General features: G+C 41.8%; 2 protein-coding genes across 4 annotated transcripts in view; one reads left to right on the forward strand and one right to left on the reverse strand.

Moving 5' to 3' along the window:
* Positions 1-26,989, forward strand: part of GON7 (GON7 subunit of KEOPS complex) — a 66,704-nt gene that overhangs the window by 1,225 nt on the left and 38,490 nt on the right. Inside the window, exon 2 of one of the 2 annotated variants that reach the window (XM_006075434.4) lies at positions 5,644-6,757. The exons of the other annotated variant lie outside the window; for it this stretch is intronic. Coding sequence (XP_006075496.4) covers positions 5,644-5,738 — 95 coding nt within the window. The 3' untranslated portion in view covers positions 5,739-6,757. Of the gene's footprint in view, positions 1-5,643; positions 6,758-26,989 lie in introns of those variants that run through there. 2 annotated transcript variants of the gene reach the window in all.
* TMEM251 (transmembrane protein 251) lies at positions 18,000-19,816 on the reverse strand. 2 transcript variants are annotated; one of them, XM_025271006.3, is made up of 2 exons: positions 19,709-19,816; positions 18,000-18,820 (listed from the first exon to the last, which is right to left on the reverse strand). In XM_025271006.3, exon 2 carries the CDS (start codon positions 18,802-18,804, stop codon positions 18,409-18,411), a length of 396 nt encoding a protein of 131 aa, XP_025126791.2. In that variant the 5' UTR covers positions 18,805-18,820; positions 19,709-19,816; the 3' UTR covers positions 18,000-18,408. The 2 variants fall into 2 exon arrangements, with proteins under 2 accessions (XP_025126791.2, XP_006075495.2); XM_006075433.4 differs by lacking the exon at positions 19,709-19,816 and adding an exon at positions 19,251-19,702.

A 26,989-nucleotide genomic window follows, 5' to 3' on the forward strand; every position in this document is an offset into this window, starting at 1 on the left:
CTTTGTCCTTCTCTGTCTCCCAGAGTTTGCTCAAATTCATGTACATTTAAATTGCAGTGCCATCCAGCCATCTCATCCTTTGTCTCCCCCTTCTCCGTCTGCCCTCAATCTTTCCTAGCAGCAGTCTTTTCCAGTGAGTCAGCTCTTTACATCAGGTGGCCAAATTATTGGAGCTTCAGCTTCAGCATCAGTCCATCCAGTGAATATTCAGGGTTGATTTCCTTTAGGATTCACAGATTTCATCTTGTCATACAAGGGACCCTCAAGAGTCTTTTCCAGTACCACAGTTCAAAAGCATCAATTCTTCGGCACTCAGCCGCCTTTATGGACCAACCCTCACATCTGTACATGACTACTGGAAAAACCATAGCTTTGACTATACAGACCTTTGTCGTCAGAGTGATGTCTCTGCTTTTAATACACTGTCTAGGTTTGTCATAGCTTTCCTTCCAAGGATCAAGTGTCTTAATTTCATGGCTACAGTCACTGTCTGCAGTGATTTTGGAGCCCAAGAAAATAAAATCGGTCACTGCTTCCACTTTTTCCCCTTCTATTTGTCATGAAGTGATGGGACTGGGTGCCATGATCTTTGTCTTTGAATGTTGAGTTTTAAGCCACCTTCTTCACTCTCCTCTTTCAGCTGCATCAAGAGTCTCTTTAGTTCCTCTTCACTTTCTGCCATTAAGGTGGTGGTATCTGTGTATCTGATGTTATTGATATTTCTCCTGGCACTCTTGGTTCCAGCTTGTGCTTCCTCCAGCTTGGAATAAGCAGAGTGACAATATACAGCTTTGATGCACTCCTTTCCCAATTTTGAACAAGTTTGTTGTTTCCTGTCTAGTTCTAACTGTTGCTTCTTGACCTGCATACGGTTTTGAGATTGGAATAAAAACTGACTTTTTCCAGTTCTCTGGCCACTGCTGAGTTTTCCAAATTTGCTGACATATCAAACAGCATCATCTTTTAGGATTCTAAATAGCTCACCTGGAGTTTCATCACCTCCATTAGGTTTGTTCGTAGTCCTAAGGTCCACTTGACTCCAGGATATCCAGCTCTAGGTGAGTGACCACACCGTTGTAGTTATTCATGTCATTAAGACTTTTCTTGTATAGTTCTTCTGTGTAGTCTTGCCACCTTTTAATCTCTTCTGCTTCTGTTAGGTCCTTATCATTTCTGTCCTTTTATCGTGCCCATCTTTGCATGAAATGTTCCCTTGGTGTCTCCAATTTTCTTGAAGAGATCTGTCTTTCCCATTCTATTATTTTCTGTTTCTTTGCATTGTTCATTAAGAAGGCTTTCTTATCTCTCCTTAATATTCTTTGGAACTCTGCATTCAGAAGGGTATATCTTTTTCTCCCTTGCTTTTCACCTGTCTTCTTTCCTCAGCTCTTTGTAAAGCCTCCTTGGACAACCACTTTACCTTCTTGCATTTTTCTTTTACTTTGGAATGGTTTTGGTCACTGCCTACTGCACAGTGTTACAAACCTCCATCCATAGTTCTTCAGGCACTCTGTCTGCAAATCTAATTGCTTGAATCTATTTGTCACCTCCACTGTATAATCATAAGGGATTTTATATAGGTCATACTTGAATGGCCTAGTGATTTTTCTCTACTTTCTTCCATTTAAGCATGAATTTTATAGTAAGGAGTTCATGATATGAGCCACAGTCAGCTCCAGATCATGACTGTGTGGAGCTTCTCCATCTAAAGTTGCAAAGAACATAATCAGTCTGATTTCAGTATTGACCATATAGTGATGTCCATGTATAGAGGCATCTCTTGGGTTATTGGAAAAAGATGTTTGCTACGACTAGCATGTTCTCTTGACAGTACTTTTAACCTTTGCCCTGCTTCATTTTGTACTCCAAGGCCAAACTTGCCTGTTTCTCCAGGTATCTCTTGACTTCCTGCTTTTACATTCCAGTCCCCTATGATGAAAAGGACATCATTTTTGGTATTAGTTCTAGAAGTTGTAGGTCTTCATACAACCAATCAACTTTAGCTTCTTCAGCATCAGTGGTTGAGACATCAACTTGGATTACTGTGATGTTGACTGGTTTGCCTTGGAAACGAACCGAGAGCATTCTGTCGTTTTTGAGATTGCACCCAAGTACTGCATTTCAGACTCTCTTGTTGACTATGAGGGCTACTTCATTTCTTTCCAAAGGATTCTTGACCACAGTAGTAGATATAATGGTCATCTGAATTAAATTCACCCATTCCCGTCCATTTTAGTTCCTGATTCCTAAAATGTCGATGTTCACTCTTGTCATTTCCTACTTGACTGTGTCCAGTTTACCTTCCAAACATTCCTGGTTTCTATACAATATTGTTCTTTACAACATCAGACTTTACTTTCACCACCAGACACATCCACAGCTGAGCATCATGCCCCCTTTAGCCCAGATGCTTCATTCTTTCTGGGGCTATTAGTAATTGCCCTCTGTAGGGCAATTACTGCCCCCTTCCCCAGTAGCATATTGGACACCTTCCAACCTGGGGGCTCATCTTCAAGCGTCATCTTTTTGCCTTTTCATACTGTCCATGGGGTTCTCTGGGCAAGAATACTGGAGTGGATTGGCGTTTCCTTCTCCAGTGGACCATGTTTTATCAGAATTCTTCACTATGACACATCCATCTTAGGTGGCACTGTGCAGCATGGCTCGCAGCTTCATTGAATAACGCAAGCCCCTTCACCATGACAAGGCTGTGATCATGAAAGTGCAACTCCTCTGTAGAGGAGCTTAAACTGTACTGTACTTTCCTTTTCTTTCCATCTTGTTTACATCTTGATAGTGCCAGATAATATGATGGAACCAACTCAGAATATTATGTGAATTTCAGACAGTAGATTGTTTCCATCAGCATGAAGTCCTGGTTCTTGGCTCCAAAAGATCCTCTCTAAACCATTGAAAATACTGTCATTGGAATAAGGACAAGTATAGATGGAGCCATTTAAAAAATGGCTTGCTGGAAAAATAACTTCTACCTTTTCTGCTAATAGTGGGTCAGTAATATCTTCATACAAGAGGACATGCTTTTGTATGTTTAACAAAGTCCCCAAAGTGTTTCAGTTTGAACTTCCTTTGTTGAAAATGGTAGAGGGACTTCCCTGGCAGTCCACTGGTTAAGACTATACGCTTCCACTGCAGGAAGCACGGGTTTGATCCCTGGTTGGGGAACTAAGATTCCTCATGCCCTGTGGTGCAGCCCAGGAAAAAAAAAAGTGATAGAGATTAAAATGATGAATTTTATCTTATATAAATCATATCTCAATTAACAAGTACAAAGTTTTTTAAATGTAAATATTACAAAAGTGATAGAATGCAATACTAAAATGACAAATGGTGACCATTTTGTATGTACAGAAATATTGAGTCATGGTGTTGTACACCTGGTACTAACAGTGTTGTGGGTCAGTTATACTTCAGTTGAAAAAAAAATCATCATAATGACCAAAAAAGACAATCCAATTGCCAGGTGTGCAGAAAACTTGAAGAGACAGTGCTCCAAATAAGATATACAAATGGCCAATAAGCACATGATGCTGAACATCACTGGCTTTTAGAGAAAGGCGAATCAAAGCCACAATAACATAGCGTGTCATACCCACCAGGAAGGCTATAATTATAAAGAACAGTAACACGTGTTTTGACTAGGATGTGAAGAAATTGGAGCCCTCATACGTTGCTGGTGGAAACGTAAAATGGGGTACCTTCTTTGGAAAACACTTTGATAGTTCCTCAGAAAAGTTAAATGTAAAATTATCGTTCGACCCAACAATTCTAGTCCTAGAGATTCTTAGTTCCACTCCAAGTTCTCCCAAGACAGCTGGAAAAATGTTCCCATAAAAACAAACGCACATGTGTTCATAGCCACATTATTGATAATAGCTAAAAAGTAGAAATAACACAAATATCCATCATCTTATGAGTGGATATACAAAATGTGTATCCATCCATACAGTGGAATATTCCTCAGCAACAAAAAGGAATAAAGTACTGATAAATGCTATACAATGTGAATGAACTTTGAAAGCATAAGTGAAAGAAGGCAGACACAAAAGGCCATATATTTTGATTCATTTATATGAAATGTCCAGAACAGACAAAGCTGAGGGGTAAGAAAATAGATTTTTGTTGATGTTCAATCGCTCAGTCGTGTCCAACTCTTTGTGACTCCTTGGACCGAAGCACGCCAGGCCTCCCTGTCCATCACCAACTCCTGGAGTTTTATCAGATTCATGTCCATTGAGTTGATGATGCCACCCAACTATCTCATCCTCTGTCGTCCCCTTCTCCTCCTGCCTTCTATCTTTCACAGTATCAGGGTCTTTTCCAATGAGTCAGCTCTTCGCATCAGGTGGCCAGAGTATTGGAGCCTAGCATCAGTCCTTCCAATGAATATTCAGGGTTGATTTCCTTTAGGATTGACTGGTTTCATATCTTGCAATCCAAGGGACTCTCAAGAGTCTTCTCCAACACCACAGTTGAAAAGCATCAATTCTTTGACACTCAGCCTTCTTTATAACTCTTACATCCATTCATGACTACTGGAAAAACCATCGCTTTGACTATATAGACCTTTGTTGTCAAAGGGATGTCTCTGCTTTTTAATATGCTGTCTAGGTTTGTCATAGCTTTCCTTCCAAGGAACAAGCATCTTTTAATTTCATGGCTGCAGTCATCATCTGCAGTGATTTTGGAGCCCAAGAAATTAAAGTCTCACTTTCCATTGTTTCCTCATCTATTTGTCATGGAGTGATGGGACTGGATGCTATGATCTTCATTTTTGAATGTTGAGTTTTAAGCCGGCTTTTTCACTCTCCTATTTCACCTTCATCAAGAGGCTCTTTAGTGCCTCTTCTTTTTCTGCTATAAGGGTGGTGTCATCTGCATATCTGAGGTTATTGATATTTCTCCCAGCAGTCTTGATTCCAGCTTGTGCTTCATCCAGCCCAGCATTTCTCATGATACACTCTGCATATAAGTTAAATGAGGAAAGTAGATTAGTGATTGCCAAAGGCTAAGGGGAATGGGAAGCGAAAGTGAAAGTCGCTCAGCTGTGTCCGACTCTTTGCAACAACATGGACTATACAGTTCATGGGATTCTCCAGGCCAGAATACTGGAGTGGGTACCCTTTCCCTTCTCCAGGGAATCTTCCCAACCCAGGGATAGAACCCAGGTCTCCCGCAATGCAGTTGGATTCTTTACCAACTGAGCCACAAAGAAATCCCAGGAATACTGGAGTGGGTAGCTTAACCCTTCTCCAGTGGATCGTCCCAACCCAGGAAGGGGAAGTGACTGCTAATTGGTATGAGATTTCTTTCTTGGAAGATGAAATGTATTCTAGAATTAGTGATGATGGTTTTATAACCTAGTGACTATCTAAATCAATAATCTGTACACTTTGAAAGTGAATTTTATGGTGTATGAATTATATCTCCCAAAAAAGGTGATAGAAGGGAAAGGTTTTAATCATAATTCCTGCAGTCTTTTTAACTGTACATATTGCTAATTTGATATGTGCATTGTTTTATTAATCCCTGAAGTGAAATGGTCTCATTATCAACCATTTTAGCTATCTATATTTCTTTCAACCACTGAACATATTGTCATACAACAAATATTTGTTTTAAAAGGTGATGATGAAGATGATTCAGAAGATGAAAATAACACTGATAACAGAACTAAATCAGATGGACCATCTGCAAAACGGCAAAAAACACCATCTTAACTAGCTTTTATGAAATTTAAAAGACTGCTACCATATTTTATTTACCACACACTGACATTTAAGGAAGACTTGTGCTCTAATTTGGAAAGCATTTGTTTTTTTTCCCCTGGGACAGTTTTGTCAAAGAGGAAACTTTTCTTCTGTTTTCATCAAAGAAAGACATAAATGCATAGAAATGAATCCCTTTTCTTGGGTGAGAAGTCAGTTTCAGATCATGGAAATAAAATAGACATTTAATAATGTATAATATCCAGTAAGTTGGCAACTGAATTCTTACTTAATACTTTTTAAATACCCGTTGGATTAAATTGTGTGGTGTCTACATGTTTTAGCTTCTGCTTCTGTTATGAAAATATATGTCAAGGTTTATGGACAATAACATTTCAAAGAACTGACATGAACAAGTGATGAAAATGAGGTGTTAAATTTAAAAATGGCAGGTGCTTCCTTGGTGGTCAAGTGGCTAAGACTCTGCATTCCCAGTGCAGGGGGCCTAGGTTCCTTCCCTGGTCGGGGAACTAGATCCTGCATGCTGCAGCTAGAGTTTGCATGCCACAACCAGAGACCCAGCATGACGAAATGAAGATCCTGCACATGCCACAACTAGACCTGGTGCGGCCAAATAAATGTATTAGTTAATTGATTTAAATTTAAGAATGGCAATTCCATGTAAGTAGAAGGAAAATGGGAATAGTGAGAAATACTGAAGGGAAGGAGAGCCCTTGAGAGATACCCAAGAAAACCTTGAATCTACACCTGAACTCAGTATACAGACTTCTGGAGATGATACCACTCAACAGATAAATGTTTAACTTGTACCTTAAGAGAGTCAGACTGGGGTGTGCTTTTATGCTGGTGATAATGCTGTTTATGTTAACACACATATAAGTCTTTAGGTAAGCAACTTCTGTGTTGACTATAATTTAAGATATTTCATGTCATTCTGTAGTCAGACTTTGATTTTGCTTAACAAGGAACTATCAGATCCTTTAAATACATATATGTATATATTCCTAAAATGTGTGTGTGTGTGTATTCCTTTTCTGCTTGTCAGAGGGACTAAGGTATTTTTCATTTACTACACATATAAATGTTTCCTGATTCATTTTGATAGCTAAACTACAGGGACACAAATAGTCACATAATTTTAAGTTGGAAGTAACCTTACAGGTGATATGATTTACTCAGAGATGAATTGAATCTTAGATATTTTCCTTGAGTTACAGAACTTACTGGCAGAGCTGGGTTATACACACAGCCTTTAAAAGATTACCATAGTACTTTCGCAGTTACACATTCTGAAATCTGTAGCTTACAAAGTACATGGTATTAAAGAAATTGAATTTACACACCTTTTTATATGTTTAAAGTATTGTTTTAGTTGGAACATCAGGCTTCTACCAAGTACTCTTATGTAATTAAAACAATACCAACTAGAAAAAGTTTTAAATGGTCAGAAATTACCTTGTTTAGTTTGTGATATGTCTCTACTATTGGAACTTCAGGTCAGTTACTGATTTACAATAATCTTTTATCTTTATACGTTCCTTAAAAAAACTTGGGACTTCCCTGGTGATCCAGTGGTTAAGACTCCAAGCTCCCAATGCACGGGGCCTGGTTCAATCCCTGGTCAGGGAACTAGATCCCACATGCTGCAGCTAAATATCCCGAGTGCTGCAACTAAGACCCAGCACAGCCAAATTAAATAAATAAATAATTTAAAAAAAAAACCTGTGACATTAAAATAGTTCATAGTTTTAAAGTGATACCTGAACTTTGCTCCTGAACATTTTATCTCCTTTGTTCAGTAAATATGTTTATAAAAAAGAAATACCAAGATATTCATGCTTGTGGTCTGGTGTTTGGAGGTCTGGGTTATAAGTCTGATGGATCTTTTTCTGATTCTAATTCTGTCTTCATAAGTGAGCCACATGTATGACAAAAAAGGTTTTGAAGGTGTGAGGGGCTAGTTTGAAGAACCAGTATAAGAGAGATGCCTTGCTGGTTTTCTAATCTGCTGCCTTTCAAAGGTAATAACGATAGCCACAGACGCACAGGACACAGTTAATGCCTGAAACAGTTCCGCAACTTTACTTTCATACAAGAAAGTCAACCCCACAGTCCTACCTAAAAATAATCTGGATGCTAGACTGAGATAATCTTTTAAAATATGAAACATGGAGTTCTAAATGTGAAATACATGGGCATATACAAATAGATGTGTGTTCTAAAAGTAAGTGCTTTTGTGTCACATTAAGAAATATTTCCAGTAAAGTTCTGTGACCAAGGACAAGAACTTTTACTGTTTTATAATAGGTTGCTGTTGCTTGGCTACAATATTAGGAAGTTTGAACAAACATTTCCTCCAGCAGAACTTTCTTGGCTTCTGAGATGTTAGGCCTCATATTGTCTTTCTGTGGAACCTAGCCCCCTGTACTGACTCCCTCATGTTATGAAGTATACTTTATTAGAATTATTTCTTCAAGCTGCTCAATTTTTGAAAAACTTTTATTGAGAAGACTTGTATTTTTAAGAAAATAGAGTTTATGTTTTCTTCCAAATGGGACAATCGGTTGGAGACATCTGTGGCTCGGTTTATTTTGTAGTACTTTTATCTAGATCCTATTTAGCCTATTAAAGTTACACCTGTTCCTCAATATAATTAATTCATTTTACAAATATAGTGTATCATTTTTTATGATACACTAACATACTGCAGTAAGTGATACGATAACATATAAGATATGATAACATACTGCAGTAAGGCGCATACACAAAACATCTTGAAAACACAGGCTTTTTAACTCACTTTCAACTGCTATGTTGTGATAAAATGATTACAGGAAATTCCTGTTTGAACTTACCCTGGTGGGCAGCTGAGCACCACTGAGTTAAAACTGTACTAGAGTTTGCAATTATGTAACTATGGTAGTTACAAATAAATTAACATGTTTGGGGAAATTATATTATGATCATTTTGTGATTTCGTCTTGCATATTTAAGTATATAATAAGATTAACATGTAAAATTATTATAGAAATTGGAGGATATTTGTAAAATAACAAATGAGAAACAAGTTGGGTTTTGTGATAAAGTTGGGTTCTTTTCTCACTACTTTGAACATAATTTCAGGTAGATTCAAGATTTAGAGTATAAAATAATATTTAAAAAAACACAAACTCAAAAAAGTACTAAAAGAAAATGGACTAAGTTTTTTTTTTAATAGTATCAGAGTGAGTAAGGATACCTAAGCAAGACTTTAAGAAATCCAAACACTGTGATAGAAAAGATTAATAAATACATTTCAGTTCAATTCAGTTCAGTTGCTCAGTCGTGTCTGACTCTTTGCAACCCCATGAATCGCAGCACCCCAGGCCTCCCTGTCCATCACCAACTCCCGGAGTTCACTCAGACTCACATGCATCAAGTCGGTGATGAAGAGGGTTAGGGTTAGGGTTAGCCATCTCATCCTCTGTATTTATATGGTGATAAACATTTTTGAACATTCTGTAAATGAGGTTAAAAGACAAAGGTAGAGTAAAGTATTTAGTGTTTTCAACAGAAATGACCAAAAACTAATATGCTTTTTATAGCTCTCACGTGTACCAGTCAGAAAGACAATAGAAATTTCACTTCAAATAAATGAAAATTAAAACCACAACACAGTATCATTTTTCTACTTTTCAGACTGAAAGGTCAAAAGTTTTGATGCAATATTGAGCTGGAAAGGGTGTGAAATCTATAAGATGCTGGTGGTGAGAGTGTAAATTGGTGTAAGCTCCTTAGAAGTCAAGTTGACTCTGTCAAAATTTAAAGATGTGGTGCTCTTGGGCCCTATCAGCAATTGCTCTATCAGCAATTTCAGTGATAGAATTTATCCTATGGATAATAGCATACATATACACAGATATATTTACAAGATTATTGATTGCAGCATTATTCTTGGTAACAGGATTGGTAGTGGTGGTTTAGTCAATAAGTCATGTCCATCTCTCGCAATGCCATGGACTGTAACCCGCCAGGCTCCTCTGTCCATGGGATTTTCTCCGACAAGAATACTGGAGTGGGTTACCATTTCCTTCTCCAGAACAGCAGATTATAAACAACCTAAATGTTTTATCAGCAGAAGACCCTAGTTAATTAAAGTAGAAGCATTTCAGTACAATAATTCTGTGCAGCCATTAAAAAAAAGACCATGTGTTGTTAAGGATCCATCTCCAGGATATGATGCTAAAGGAAAACTTAGCAAGATACAGAACAGTGTGTAGAATGCTTCTAGTGGAGAGTACTGGCTAGATACACATATAGTATCTCTGAAAGGAGAGTCGGACTGCATCTGGAAAGAGGGAGTTGGGGTTGGGAGTGAGAGGGAGATTTTTCATTGTATCCTCTTGTTCTCTTTGCATTTTTTAAAAAGCATATGCTGGGCTTCTTGGTGGCTCAGTGCTAAAGAATGTGCCTGCGAATGCAGGAGACATGAGTTTGATCCCTGGTCTGAGAGGATCCCCCATACCTCAGAGCAATTAATCCCATGTGCCACAAGTATTGAGCCTGTGCTCTCGAGCCCGAGAACCGCAACTACTGAAGCCCATGCACCCTAGAGCCCCTGCTTTGCAAAAGAGAAGCCACTGCAGTGAGACGCCTGAGCACTGCAACCAAAGAGTAGCCCCTGCTTGCAGCAGCTAGAGAAAAGCCTGTGCAGTAATGAAGACCCAGTGCAGCCAAATATTTTTAAAAAAGAAAGAAAGCATGTGCTACATATTTTTCTACAAAAGCAGGGGGAAAAATCATGCTTTAAAAAAAATCCAGTTTTTTTATTGTTATTTTTTTTGGTTGTGCTGGGTCTTCATTGCCGCGTGGGGTTTCTTTGGCTGCAGTGATGGGGGGTGGGGTGCTGCCTAGTGTGGCACACGGGCTGCTCATTGCGGTGGTTTGTCTTGGTGCAGACCGTGGGCTCTAGGCTAGGCGGCGTACATTGGTTGTGGCTCCCAGTCTTTGTTGCTTCACAGCACGCGTGCTCTTCCCAGATCAGGAATCAAATCCATGTCTCCTGGACAGATTCTTTACCACTGAGCCACCAGGGAAGCCCCCCATGCTTTTTTTTTTAATTCATTTATTTTAATTGGAGGCTAATTACTTTACAGTATTGTAGTGGTTTTTGCCATACATTAACATGACTCAGCCATGGGTGTACATATGTCCCCCATCCTGAACCCCCCTCCCACTTCCCTCCCCATTCCATCCCTCAGGGTCATCCCAATACACCAGCCCTGAGTGCCCTGTCTCAGGCATTGAACCTAGACTGGAGATGTATTTCACATATGGTAATACACATGTTTCAATGCTATTCTCTCAAATCATCCCACCCTCGCCTTCTCCCACAGAGTCCAAAAGTCTATTCTTTACATCTGTGTCTCTTCTGCTGTCTCACATATAGGGTCATTGTTACCATCTTTCTAAATTCCATATATATGTGTTAATATACTGTATTGGTGTTTTTCTTTCTGACTTCACTCTGTATAATAAACTCCAGTTTCATCCACCTCATTAGAACAGATTCAAATGCATTCTTTTTAATAGCTGAGTAATATTCCATTGTGTTTATGTACCACAGCTTTCTTTTTTTTTTTTTATTTTATTTTATTTTTAAACTTTACATAATTGTATTAGTTTTGCCAAATATCAAAATGAATCCACCACAGGTATACATGTGTTCCCCATCCTGAACCCTCCTCCCTCCTCCACCAGCCCCAAGCATCCAGTATCGTGCATCGAACCTGGACTGGCAACTCGTTTCATACATGATATTTTACACGTTTCCATGCCATTCTCCCAAATCTTCCCACCCTCTCCCTCTCCCACAGAGTCCATAAGACTGTTCTATACATCAGTATCTCTTTTGCTGTCTCGTACACAGGGTTATTGTTACCATCTTTCTAAATTCCATATATATGCGTTAGTATACTGTATTGGTGTTTTTCTTTCTGGCTTACTTCACTCTGTAGAATAGGCTCCAGTTTCATCCACCTCATTAGAACTGATTCAAATGTATTCTTTTTAATGGCTGAGTAATACTCCATTGTGTATATGTACCACAGCTTTCTTATCCATTCATCTGCTGATGGACATCTAGGTTGCTTCCATGTCCTGGCTATTATAAACAGTGCTGCGATGAACATTGGGGTACACGTGTCTCTTTCCCTTCTGGTTTCCTCAGTGTGTATGCCCAGCAGTGGGATTGCTGGATCATAAGGCAGTTCTATTTCCAGTTTTTTAAGGAATCTCCACACTGTTCTCCATAGTGTACCGCAGCTTTCTTATTCATTCATCTGCTGATGGACATCTGGGTTGCTTCCATGTCCTAGCTATTGTAAACAGTGCTGCGATGAACATTGGGGTACACGTGTCTCTTTGAAATCTGGTTTCCTTGGTGTGTATGCCAGGCAGTGGGATTGCTGGGTCATATGCCCCTGTGCTTTTTAAATAAGGGCAGTTGAGCCATGTTAACAGTTTAAAACGTTGTTGTGTAAATAATTCAGGCCAGAAATTAAGTAATCCAGGTTTAAGAATGTCCACATTTCCCATCTGACTACTGTTATGTCAGAAGGGGAGTAGAATGCAGTTTCTAAAGAGGTTAGGAGAGCTGGGCTAAGTACGAGATAGGGTAACTTTAATAAAAGAGGAGGTATTTCTAAAACTGATGGGCCTAGCTGTAACCCTCTATTGTTCAGTCGTGTCTGACTCTTTGCAACCCCATGGACTGTAGCACGCCAGGCCTCCCTGTGCCTCACCATCTCCTGGAGTTTGCCAGAGTTCATGTCCATTGCATTGGTGCATTTATACAGTCCATTACAACTATATAAAAAGCTGTAACCCTCTAGCGAGTGCATTATTCTCAAAATATAAAAAGAATTTCCCAGTATTACTGTAACTATTCCAGTTCTCAGGTGACCTTTGGGATCAGAATTGCTCTATTTAAAGACATGGCCCAGGAAACAGTGAATGCTAGACAGTAAGCCTCTATTTATATCTTTTAAAAAGTAGCAGCTCACATTAAGAGCAGCACAAGGCTATTAGGTACAGTTTTAAATAGAAATTTACTCTCATGCCAAAATTCTGCTGGAAATAGAAGTAACTTCTAGAGGCACCATTACTAGTTTGAGTGAGTGCTTTAATTTAGGGCCAAGATATTGCCTGCTGATACCAGAGTGCTGAAGGTGTTTCTGTAGCTTTAAGATGTTGTCAAGATACTTGCTGCATTTGTTTGGCGGTTTAGGAAACCATTGTCTTCATGATTGTAATTTAAGAACTTCTAAGTGGTGACTCTGAAAACCTTGTTTGTGAATGTGGTCTTTGTTTTTCTTGCATCAGTAAGAAAAATGCCAAGATAGCCAACATCACAAGAATTGTTGGCAAAACTAAATTGGGAGACTCATTTTAATCTTGGCCTTAAAAAGAGATTATCCCCACATGCTGAAACCTGAAAGAGCTTAATAACCAAACTTAACCTAGAACACGTGACACATTATGCTATGCACTTTGTTTTTGTTTGGCAAGTGGTAGTCCCACAGTAGTGTCCGACTCTGTGATACCATAGACTGTAGCCTGCCAGGCTCCTCTGTCCATGGAATTCTCCAAGCAAGAATACTGGCAGGGGAAGCCATTCCCTTCTCCAGGGGATCTTCCTGAGCCAGGGATTGAACCTGGGTCTCCTGCATTGCAGGCAGGTTCTTTACCATCTGAGCCACCAGGGAAACCCATGCACTCAATAACCTTTATCTTTTTTCTCTCTGGAGAGTGAAGTAGATTGTTTTGTAGCCTAGTAAGAGTTGTCGAGTGGCAGTAAAAATCATTCATGTAGTAAGTAATTACTAAGCACCTACTATGTGCCAGTCACTGTTCTGGGCATAGGCTGCATGACATGAACAGACAAGTGCCTGCCCTTATGGAATTTAGATTCTGACAAAATGTGTAACATGTCATATGATGCGAAGTGCTCAGGAGAAAAGCGGGGGAGGCGGATGTTTGATTTTAAATAGGGTGGTCAGAGGCAGCCTCACTAAGCTGACAGTTGAACAGAGGTCTAAAGAACATGATGGAGCTGGTCAGAGCTGAGCATTCAAGCAGAAGGTACACTGAGCCCAGAGGGCCTGAAACATGTTTTTCTGGCTTGTTCTAGAATCAACAAGAAGACCAGTATGGTTGGCATGGAGCAAGGGATGGAGGGGGTGGTAGAAGATGAAGTCAGGGGCCACTTAGAACTTTGTGTGCCACGTTAAGGACTTGGACTTTTATTCTGAGAAGGGAAACTATGGAAGGATTTTTGAGAAGAGTAACATTTTTAAATGATCCCTCACCACGTGTTTAATAATAGGCTTGTAGGGTACTTGAGCATATTCTGGTGGTTGGAGAGATCAGCAGCTTATCTTTAAATAGGTTAAATTGCAGGTGCCTGGTAAGATACCTTAGTAAATATCAGGTAGGTGGTTAGCTATTCAAGACTGGAGCTCAGGAAAGAAATTTGAGTTTTAAAGCCATGAGCCTGGATAAGATGACAAGGTAGTCGAAAAGAGAACGTGGGCATGCCATCTCTTAGAAATTGAGTAGATGCCCCAAAGAGGAACCAGCAAAGGGCATAGGAAAAGCTGGTGAGGCAGAAGACTAATAGAAAAGTATCTAGAATTGGGCTATTTAGCCACATGTGGCTGTTGAATTAAAATGTAAAATGCAGTTCCTCAGTCCCACGAGCCGCATCTCAAGGCCTCATTTCATGTGGCTTCTGGCTGTTGACAGGGACAGGACAGATAGAGGACATTTCCATCATCACTAAAATTCTATTGAGCACTACTGTTCCAGAAGCCAACAGAAGAAAATACTTCAAGGACAAGGGAGTGTGTCCAAAAGTAATTTGAGGGGGAGTTCCCTGGTGGTCCAGTGGTTAGGATTCCATGCTTTCAGTGCCAAGGGTGTGGGTTCAGTCTCTGGTTAGGGAACCAAGATTCCCCCAAAGAATGGCATGGCCAAACAAAGTAATTTGAAGACAGACTTGACCACTGGGTTTAGTTATATGTAAATGACTGGCAACCTGTTGACAAGAGAGCGACTTTGAGAGAGTCAGAGACAAAAACCTGACAGAAGTATATTCAGGATAAATTGGACAATAGGAATCAGAAAATACAGACATCTCATTCCCCACCGTGAGCTTGGGCTGGCAGCTGTCTGCAGTCTACCTGGTGTGGTCCTGTCTACACTGACATCCCTGCCACTGAGGGTCCTGACATGGCCAGCCTGCAGCTCCCAGTGCCCCACGCCCAGATCCATTCCAGACCACTACAGGAGCAGCTCAGGACCGGGGATGTTGCCACTGGGCTCACCTCCTGCTTCCTGTTTCCTCCTGCCTGGCGCTGGGCCTTGGCCACACCTGGAGAACTACAAGAAGCAGGAGTCCTCTCCTTTATCTGTGACCTGACCACCCCCAGCCTGAACTGATCATGTCTACTGCATTACTGGCTGACCCCCCCTAGAACTTGGCCTTCAGTTACAGTGACCTTCTGCATCTGACCTTCATGACTTCTCTCCATGGCTGACATCCCGGGACCATACATATTAGTTTATAAGACTGCTCAGTAGGACCCCTCGTAACAAGTGTATTTAAACCTTGGGAAAAAAATATGTTGAAAAAGAATATATAGACACCTTTTTAAAGATTTGCAGAATTCAAACAGCTGGCGTGAGCCTACCATGAAATGTTTGTTAACGCCGTTCCAGAGAGAGCTCTCAGTGACTAACAGATGAGGCTTCATGGTGCATAAAAACCCCTGGCCCAAAAGAAAGAAAGAAAACAACACTCCAACCCAGTGACTCTCAACCCTAACAGACTTGCTTAAAGAGCTCTCAAAACATGATTGCCTTGGCCCCTCTCCCAGGGATTGATAGCTGGGAAGAGACCCTGGCATTGTTTATATGAGGAGTTTTGCAGTTTTTTTTATTTTCTTGAGTGATTATAATATTCAGACACAGTTCAAGACCCACTCACTGCCTTAGACCAAAACAAAAATATCAGTGCATGATGATTCCCAACCATGGTCTAGAATTATGTAGAACATTATAAACATATTGGAGAACTTATAAAGTATGGCACTTATTTGATGCAAAAATGAGACGTGGTATTGTGGTAACCTTTTCTGCCAGTGTTTGAGAGAGATTGAGAACATTAAATCCATCAAGAAGGAAATCAACAGTAGATAATTTTAACAAAGACTTTAACACAACTCATGGTGAACAAACATGCAGGTTTGATTCTTCTCTGCGTGCTGTCACTTCAGAGCACTTTATCTGATGATTCCACTTCCCCAAAGAAAAGCTTTTTAGTTATGAAAGCTTTGTTTGAAGTAGAATCAAATTCTAAGGGAATCACATTTTTCCCTTTAAAACTGTAGTGTTTTTGTTGTTGTTTTAATGACTTTATTTCTTTATTTTTGGCTGTGCAGGGTCTTCAGTTGCTGCATGGGCTTCTCTCTAGTTGCAGCAAACGAGCTACTCTCTAGTTGCAGTATGTGGGAGAGCTTACTAGAATTTTAAGTCTAAGAAAGTTTCCCTCAATAAAATACGGAATTACTACTTTACAAGACAAATAGCAAACTCACAAACCTTTCATTACATCATTTGTAAAACAAAAAGTGATGGAAATAATGTTCTTAAACGACTTCCAAACTAGCACTGCCTCAGGACAAATCAAATAAATAAAACAAGAAACTGTGCAATGACTTTTCTTAAATTATGTCCTTTTTTTGATAAGCAGTATAGTAGAATGATATAGCTGGAGATCTGAAGCCAGATATCCTGGGTTCAAATCCTGGCTCTTCACTAGCGGTGTGACCAACAGCAAGTTATTAATTCTGTGTGCCTCAGGCTTCCTCATTTAACTCTTCTGTAAAGGGGTACTAGTACCAACACATACTTGCATCATAGAACTCTCATGCAGCATGAATCTGTATATCTCAGGAATCTGCCTGCAGCCATGCATACTTTTAGTAAGTACTCAAAAGATGCAAGTGATTTGGTTACCTGTCCCTTGCAAAAACATGTATTTCAAACTGTTACTTAATTGGAAGACTCAGTGTATCAGTGTCTTGTAGCAAAAAAACATTTCAGTAACTAGACCTTTGGAAGTAGTAAAGGAGAGAAATGAGACTACTGGAGAAGAATCTGATTGTGCCTCTCCTGAGTTACAAGGACACCTGCTTTATCTTTCAAGTAAAAGCTTCCTATGGAATGCCCAGCCTTCCATTTTGGTCAAACCTGACTTAAAGCTGCTTGAAGACTTTGATTTTCAGTAGCTCATACAAATTGAGAAAAACCTTTCTTCAGTTCTTTTCCATTTATTAGCATGGTTAGGCAGACAGTACCCAGTGCTGAAACATCTGTCATCTGTGAGAAGCCCTACAGCTCAGGGATTAGGAAGAAAGGCATCAGATGCAGGGTTAGGCTCTGGCTTTGCTTCTTGGCTATGTGACCTTCAGCAAGTTACACAACTTCAGCTCACTGTCCTTATCAGTAAAATCTGGATAATAATAACTGTTATCTCATAGGGCTGTTGGAGGACTACAAGAGTTGATTCACGTTAAAGCTCTTAGAATAGAGCCCAAGAGAAGCACCAAAAAATGTTACGATTCTTATTAAAAATCAGTGTAAAACATTGGTATTGATGACATAACTATAAAAATATATCTTGATCTCACCCAGAAAAAAAAGAAAAAAAAATTCCTAAAATCTAGTTTTCCATTTTTCAGTTATTTGTATTGTTACCAGACATGAGGTAGTGAGTACAAATGCAAGAGGCAGTACAGGGATCACATCTTCATGCAGTTAACCTATCACCTGAGACTAGACTTTAGGCAGAAAAGAAAATCAGAGGGATGGTGACTTGAGAGCGTCGTTTAGATAGCACACGTCTGACAGGGACTGGACTACTTTCATTGAGCACCTTGTTTCCATTTTCTATGTGTTAGATTGCTCAGCTTTCAAACATTTAGTCTTTTCCCAAGTAGTTTTTTTTTTAATTGCATTAATAATTCTAGCTAATGAACAGCACCCGTAGCATTACCAAAAGGAAGATCACATTTTGCTTCTCAAGACACCCATCGCCTCAATAATTTCATACCAATTTCTCACAAGCTGATAGCAAACGAGCATATTGCCTTAGCTACAATGGGATGAACTGTTGTTTTAGTTTGAAGAATTTTAAAGCAAGCCAAGTAATTGTATAAAATTTAAATTTTATGACCATGTTTGGACCTTTTTACATTAAGCACAATGGAAATGTTCATATTCATTTTTCCCCAAAGGAAAATTTTCTGAATTATCACTATGTTGCACAGTAAAATAAAAATATGAGTCCAGGTACTTATTCAAGTTTCTAAGGAATGCAAATAACAGATAAAATTTTACTTCCAAAATCTGAAGTCATCCACATGATTTTGTAGTACTGATTCTCAGTCTTTACCTAAAAACTCATTATTCAGATCAAGTTAGCCCCCTAGCCACATTCTTTAAAAAGCTTCTGCCCCACCACAACTTCCTGAGATCTGTGAAGAAACTGCAGTCTTGTGATCAGGCTCCATATCATACTGGCAGTTTTGTACTTGTAAGGAAAAAATGATGACGGATTTTATGTGTCAATCAGTTGTAGTCTGCTGATCTGATTAGAAGCCTTGACAAATGCTTGGTGGCGATTGCATATAACTGCCAAGCATATGGGAATAATACAGTAGCCCACCGTTTTGGGGTCAGCTCTTGTACAAGAGTAAAGGAATAAAAATATCTGTAAGTAAGGTATCAGAAAAACAATTGTCCAGAACCAAAAAGGCAGGGAGAGCAACCGAGTTTTCAAGGAGTGTGTCCACGTGGTTCCTTCAAGGGGCTCCTCTGGGTGCTGTTGAATGTGTTCCAAGGCCAGCCTGTTGTAACTCTCATTGATTTCAAAAACGTAGTAAAATGCTGCTGCACTTGCTAATAGGTACAGTCCCACTCCGATCCATCCCATCCGCTGACGGAAATTCATCATTCTCCATGCTCTGTGCCTGCCAGTTAGAAACAAGTTAGGGTCTAGTAATGCTGTCATGGCAACTATTCCAAATGTACTGTACTTTTTTTCCCCCAACGAGCTCTAAAATACCCCATAACGCATTTGAGGTTTTAAATAACAATCTACATCTATTAAGAAATGTAAACAACTTACAGGTCGTTTTATGTAATAGATATGATAAAGTTTAATTATATATTGAGCATGCTTTTTATTGTAGCCCACAGATAAATCACTATATCTGACTTAAACAGGTCCAGCACACCGCCCCTTAAACTAATTAAATTAATTTCCTACGGAACATTTCACTGTTAACAGTTCAGATACTTTCTGATTTAACAGTATTGCTGCAGACATGAACTCTTGGTTCTTCAAGTCAAACCTATGTCGGAGCCCCCAAGTTAAGACAGTAACTCTTAAACACTTACAGTGGTCCCGAAAATCTTCCTGTTCCCACGGCAAGCGTTAAAGAGTCACTCAGTTCTGAATAATCGGGTGGCTTTGGCATTTCAGAGAAAAAGCCACCATAAAAGAAATCCCCCAGGGTCACCGGCTGGGAGAATGGTGAGCACGGCCAGCCTGGAGCAAAGACTAAGTGTGATTAAGCACAGCGTGACTGCAGCCGGTCACGCGAGGGGCTGGCCCCCGTCGCTGCTGCCCGAGCGCCAGCCTGTGTCGGTCGGCCCAGCCGGGAGGCTTCCCCCGACACCTGGGCCTTCCCTGCAGCCGGCCCCGCCCCCTGTCGCGCAGCAGGGACCGCCGGCCGCGACCAGGGCTGCGCAGGCGGCACCAGACCCGGGCCTCTCCGCCTTGCAGCGCCGAGAGCCCAGTGCCGGGCAGCGGCCACCGGCCGAGGCTGCAGAGCTGGGCAGGTCCCGGGTCTCACCTCCTGTCCGGGTTGGCCCGCCTGCCCGCCGTCCCGGATGCTGCCACACTCGGGGCTTCCGGCTCGGGCCGGAAGCGCGCATGCCCCGCCCCCGAAAGGCCCGGCCCTCCCCGTGACGTCCGGCAGTGGCACCGCCTCCTCCAGCGCTCTCCAATCCGCTCCAGCTGTCTGGCTGGCTAAAGTTGCGGAGGCGTGGGTGGTGGCAAAGACCGTCTTCTGGTGGACGGCCTTCCGAGCCTGCCCGCTTCAGCCCTCCTTGAAGCTTCGCCCTGTTGCTTCTCTCGCGGCTCTGGTCCCTCAGCTTTTCCGCCCCGCAGCGTCGGGCGGTCAGCTGTTCCCCCGGCGCGCCTCTGCTATCCCTCTTGGGTGTGCATCGAGTGAAGAGGCCGCCCCTCGCGTTCCTTGGGCCTGGCGGTCCGGGAAGCGTCGCAAGCAGGCCCTGGTGCCTCGGCTGCCGGCGATGGACTCAGAACCGACAGCTAGATCCGAGGCTCCGGTGACTGCTTGCCGCAGTGGGGCTGGCCGCAGGCGCGGGTGCGCGGGCCTTCTCTGGGCTCGAGTCTCGGGTCATTCACTGACACCTTCAAACTGACCTGACTGCCTCGTCCTCGCAGCCCGTCGGAACTCCGGACGTTAACCAGACAACTCTAGTACCGCGGAGGAATACTGTGAATTGCGGTGGTGTCAATGGTGTGGGAAAAATTGGAATTTAAATCTGTTGTTTGGGGCACCATGACGCTGAGGTTCTTAGGAGACTGGTGTAGGGGGATGGATGTGAACTCGCGGAAAGCGCCGTTGGTTGCCGGCATCGCCCAGACCTGTGATGTGGCAGTAATCTGCGAGCTGGTGTAGCCCCCTTGGGGGAGTACCGACTCCTCGGGAGGATGTCCCGGAGGGATGAGATCAGGAATGTAGTCTTAATAGGACTTACTGAGGAGACAAGTCATGCTCTGGTCCCTAAGGAGATACGCGGAGGCGGGGGTGCCTGTAGAGTGATCATTAAGCCCCCCGACCCAGATAGTGAATTTTTAAGCAGATTAAATGAACTCTTAGAGGGGGAGGGCGTGACACTGGGTAAGTTTACCAGAGCTCTTGCGTATGGAAACGACCCTTTGATCTAGACTAGGATGTGATTCTAGGACTACGGGCCCCTTTGTTGGCACAGGCAGTCCATAAGGCTCTTCAGCCTGCTCTGCAACACCTGAAATACAAAAAACTGAAAGTTTTCTCAGGCAGTGATCCTCCAGAGCCAGAAGAAGAAGAGTTTGAATCCTGGCTATTTCATACTACTCAAATGATGAGGATATGAAAGATGTAAGATGTCGAAAAAACAAGGCGATTGCTAGAGAGCTTCAGAGACCCAGCATCCGGTATCATTCGTGTCCTCCAGATAAACAATCCTTTAATCACAACTCCTGAATGCCTGCAGGCTCTGGGAGTTGCAGGTCAAATACCTGACCACTTACCAGAAGGAGGGAGAAAATTGCTTAGGGACTAAGGCTGGAGCCTTTACTACCGAAACTGGTAGAAAGAGGAGACTTGGAGTGAGCCTGGAGCAGGTCCTTGCTGGAGCGGTCCACGGAACACCGGCGCAGGCAGGCTTCTTAGATTTACTGACACTAGTAAAGGATGAAGAGGCAGCTGAAGAGGAGGAGGAGGACGCCCTCCTCCAGGCAGGACTTGAGGGACATTTCACCTGAATCTTGGGAAATCAGGAAGGGCTATCTGCATGCAGCAAGCAGAACACGGAGGCAGAACAGTCTGTATGCCCAGTGATAGACATTAACCTATCTTGTGCTGCCAAGTTACTCGTGTTTGTGCAGTTCTTAGCATAATCCTTTGTCATTTCTGTGCCCATGTAATGTCTCCTAAATGTCTCTCTAGTCATTGACTAGAAGGATGTAGTTCAGCACTGGCATTTATATATTTATATTCACCCATGAATTTGTTTTTTAATCACTCACAGTTGTACAGAAGTTTCATCACTACACACATGTGATACTCTGAGAGGACATCCGGGCGTGGCTCAGGTGCACATGCTAATCAGATCTTGTTCAGATGTCGGCTTGTGTGATAATAGGGGGACCAGTGTAGCTGTCCCACGTGATGATGCGTCATAGGTAGTTTTTAGGTGTGCATGTGTGTGTTAGTCACTCAGTCATGTCTGACTCTTTTCAACCCCATGGACTGTAGCCCACCAGGCTCCTCTGTCCATGAAATTCTCCAGGCAAGAACATTCCCTTCTTCCCGATCTAGGGATTGAACCTGGGTTTCCAGCATTGCAGGCAGATTCTTTACCATCTGAGCCACCAAGGACGTCCAGTTAGGTATGTCTGGCCCTATATTGATCATGAAGATCATGAGCAGTGGTTTTTATTTTCTGTGTGAATAGGAATTTTATTGATTCTGTGCCATCAAAACAAGAGGCAGAATTCAATGCTTCGGTTGGTAAGTTTGCAGCTGCCATCTCTAACCCCAGATTTCTCATGTGTATCATCAAAGCATCTATTGTGAATGTCATATTAATAGGTTGCATTCAATTATAGATTGAACTCAATTCAATTATGAATTTATAAAATAAAGAAATGTGAATAAAATGACCTTTTAACCTATTTTGTTTATACCAAGTTTCCAAGAGCGATTTCACTTGAACAAAGTGTTTCAAAAGCATGACTCTGAAAGCCACTGAATTTGCACAGTCTTAGTCCTTTGGACACTTAGTCCCTTGGACACTTTCCTCCTGGTGCTCAGGGGTAGGGAGTAGTTTTCGAACTGAGAATGCTGGTGGGACCTTCTCCTGAGGCACAATGGAGTGAAATGAGACTGCGCAAATGAGTGCAAGCAGCAGGTCCCAAGGTATCAATGTGTTGAATCTGGAGGGTGAAGGGAAAGACAGGATCGTTGCATACCTCTGGGTGGCAGACTAGACTAAATGGTCCAGTACTTCCTCACTTAATCCTTGTAAAAATCCTGCAAAATGGGGAAACAACTAGTTTCAGAATTCTGTCATCTGCTTTACTGCAAGACCCGTGTTCTTCCCACTGCCCAGAAAGAGAAGCAGTCCTAAGGGTGTCTGGACCCAGCCTCACAAGGGAAGTCGGGCAGATTGTTAACAACATTTAATAATTAGTATGGACTACATCTTTCTTTTTTAAAACAAACAAATGAACGAACATATTTATTTGGCTGTGACTGGTCTTAGTTGCAGCATGCAGGCAGCATGCAAAATCTCTTGTTGTGGCACTCAGGATCTTGTTTTTAGTTGTGGCATATGGGATCTGGTTCCCTGACTAGGCATTGAACCCAGGCCCTCAGCAGTGAGAGCACAGAGTCCAAACCATTGCCCACCAGGAAAGTCCCTAGACAACATCTTTCTTACACACCACTGCCAACTGGATGCTGTAATGAGGAGTAAGAACCTGTAAAACCAGTGGGCAGCAGGGGGGCTGGACATGGGTTAGTGATTTGGTCTCAAAATAAAAAGGAAGAATGAAAGCATGGAAGTTGAGATTTGCTGAAAGATCATACTGAGAGTCTTTAATAAAAATACCCCAAAGAGCCAGTTTTGGGATATACACTTTTGGGTTTAGATACAAAGTCATAATGTTTCTGTTATGAATAAATATCATGGGTTCACTCTTCATAAATTCACGTGTGTTCCCCCTACAGAAGGTTTAATACATATCAAACCATCTTGTTGTACCTCCTTAGTGAAAGTGAAGTCGCTCAGTCGTGTCCAACTCTTTGTGACCCCGTGAACTGTAGCCCACCAGGCTCCTCCATCCATGGGATTCTCCAGGCAAGAATACTGGAGTGGGTTGCCATTTCCTTCTCCATGTACCTCCTTAAATGTATGTAATTTTAACTTGTCAAATAAAAGTGTGTAATAAAAGTGTGTTTGTCACTTAGTTGTGTCCAACTCATTGTGACCCCATGGACTGTTGCCAACCAGACTCCTTTGTCCATGGAATTCTCCAGTCAAGAACATTGAAGAGGGTAGCCATTCCCTTCTTCAAAGGATCTTCCCGATCCAGGGATCAAACCCGATTCTTTGCTATCTGAGCCACCAAGGAAGCCCAAAAGTGAGGAAGAAGAAGCTAAACAGGAGATGACACATAGACTGTGGATAAAATCAGAGCTGTAACTCCAATCTTGTTTATATGCGTGTAGTCATTTGTTTGCCACCTTAGGAAGTGGTATTAGCTGTGTTTTGCTGACAGACATTGTGAATGTGTGCACACATAGGTGTTAATAAATGTTGCACCCCTCCTGTATGCGAGGCATTGAGATGGAGGGGGGTGACTGTATAATTATAATTAAATTTAGGTTATAAGCCCAGCCATGGAGACCTACCCAGAGTCAATAATAATAGCTGACTTTGAACACTTGTGTGGACTAAGCACTGAACACCACTGAATGCATTTGGTCCTCCAACAATACTGAAAACAAAGCTTTTTGTTTTCCCACTTTACAGATGAAAGAGAGGCAAAGAGAAATCAAGTAACTTGCCCAGGGTTTCCTAACTAATAAGTGGCAGTGTCAGGATTTATACTATTTCAAGTCCTTGATCTTAATCAACTGTGTGCTGCTTTGTTAAGTTTTGTGAAAAACATTTCATCACTTCCTCTCTTTTCCGGATGAGAGGATTGAGACTCAAAAGATTCAGTGACCAGGGGATGGGGGAGGTACAAAGTCTGACTCCAGAGAGCTTTTCTTAAGGTGTTCTGACATAAACATTGCTGCTGCTGCTGCTAAGTCACTTCAGTCATGTCCGACTGTGCGACCCCATAGACGTCAGCCCACCAGGTTCCCCCGTCCCTGGGATTCTCCAGGCAAGAACACTGGAGTAGGTTGCCATTTCCTTCTCCAGTGCATGAAAGTGAAAAGTGAAAGTGAAGTCGTTCAGTCGTGTCCGACTTTTAGCGACCCCGTGGACTGCAGCCTACCAGGACTACCTTGCTCGGTCAATGTTAATATCAGGGATCAGTCATGTGGATGGCATGTGTCTCTGATATGATGTAACGACAAGGGCGCTTCACATCCTCAGAACCCATAATCCAGTCTAGTCTGAGCAAAACACCTGGTTAATTCACACTGAGGGATGTTCTACAAAAGACCTGACCAACACTCCTCAGAACTATCAAGATCAGGAAAAACAAGGAAAGACTGGGAAACTGTCAAAGACCAGAGGAGAGTAAGGAGGCCTGGTAAGTAAATGTAGCGTGGTATTCTGGACAGGCGTTTGGAACAAAGGATCTCAGTGGAAGAGTGAAATCTGAATATGCTCTGGAGTGTGGTGGCTAGTAACATATCAAGGTTGGTTTCTTGGAGGTGAAAAATTACCAGGGTAACGAAAGCCGTCAAAAGGAGAAACTACTCGAGTATACACAAAGTCTCTGAACTGAGAAGGACAAATACGGTATGCTATTGCTTACATGCAGAATCTTAAAAAGATACAAATGAACTTATTTACAAAACAGAAACAGACTCCAGACTTAGAGAACGAATATTATGGTTACCAGAGGGGAAGGATAGCAGGGAGGGATAGTTCGGGAGTTTGGCTTTGACATAAACACACTGCTATATGTAAAATGAATAGCCAACAAGGACCTACTGAATAGCACAAGGGGGAAAAAACTATCTAGCTAAAAGACTTCAGCAGCTGTTCGGCTGCTTTAGAAATCAAAGAAATGTAAATAAAAATGATGAATGTCTAAAAAATCAAGAAACAAAAATTCTCTTTACTATCTTTGTAACTTTTCTGAAAGTATCAAACTATTTTGAAATAAGTTGTTTGTTGAAATATATACATAGGTACTTACATATATACTCAAATAGATAACAAGTGACCTGGGAATTAAGTCACTAGGGAGTGAGTAACTAGAGTGCGGGTCCTTGCCCAAAATGATTATTCATCTGCAAACCACCAGGTGGCGGTAAGAACTCCGGTTAGGCCTTGGCCAGGCCAAAGGAGGGAATGGGATTATTTCTTAAATAAGCGGCATCATGCCTGCCTCCTTCAAAGACTGGAAAATTTCTTAAGGCTTTATGTGGAAAAATATTTAAATGCTCAATCTGGAACTATGACTTCCTCTCTAGGTCCATGACCCTTCTAGAAATCTTTTTTAAAAATTTTGAAGTATAATACTGGGGCTTCCCTGGTGGCTCAGCAGCAAAGAATTCGCCTGCAATGCAGGAGAGGCGGGTTCTATTCCTGGATTGGGAAGAGCCCCTGGAGAAGGAAATGGCAACCCACTCCAGTGTTCTTGCCTGGAGAATTCCATGGTCAGAGGAGCCTAGTGGGCTGCAGTCCATGCGGTTGCAGAAAGAGATGGACAGGACTTAGCAACTAAGCAACAACAGCATGGTTGATTTACAATGTTAATTTCTGCTGTACAGCAAAGTGATTCAGTGATCTATATATATATATACATTCTTTTTGTATATTCTTTTCCATATGGTTATCACAGAATTCTTTTTCTTTTGGCCACATCATTCGGCTTGTGGAATCACTCTTTGGAAGAAAAGCTATGATCAACTTAGCATATTAGAAAGCAGAGACATTACTTTGCTGGCAAACGTCCGTCCAATCAAATCTATGTTTCTTCCAGTGGTCATGTATGGATGTAAGAGTTGTACTATGAAGAAAGCTGAGTGTCGAAGAATTGCTGCTTTTGAACTGTGGTGTTGGAGAAGACTCTTGAGAGTCCCTTGGACTGCAAGGAGATCCAACCAGTTAGTCCTAAAGGAAATCAGTCCTGAATATTCATTGGAAGGACTGATGCTGAAGCTGAAACTCCAATCCTTTGGCCACCTGATGCAAAGAACAGACTCCTTGGAAAAGACCCTGATGCTGGGAAAGACTTGAGGCAGGAGGAGAAGGGGATAACAGGATTAGATGGTTGGATGGCAATACTGATTGATGGACATGAGTTTGAACAAGCTTCAGGAGGTAGTGAAGCACACAGGGAAGCCTGGTGTGCTACAGTCCCTGGGGTCACAGAGAGTCAGACACAACTGAGTGACTGAACTGAACTGAACTGACCAGGAACTGAACCTGGCCAGGGCCACCTTGGTGAAAGGGCCAAGTCTCCTAACCACTGGACCGCCGGGGAATTCTCTGTCACAAGACACTGAATACAGTTCCCTGTGCTATACAGTAAGACCTTGTTGTTTATAGAATCTCCTATGTTGGCAGAGGCCTGGCCATGACAAATGGAACGATCCATCTGCACAAGTGAAAAACATCTTCACTGGGACTTCCTGGTGGGGCAGTGGCTA

The sequence above is a fragment of the Bubalus bubalis genome, chromosome 20, assembly GCF_019923935.1.
Source record: "Bubalus bubalis isolate 160015118507 breed Murrah chromosome 20, NDDB_SH_1, whole genome shotgun sequence".
NCBI lineage: Eukaryota > Metazoa > Chordata > Mammalia > Artiodactyla > Bovidae > Bubalus > Bubalus bubalis.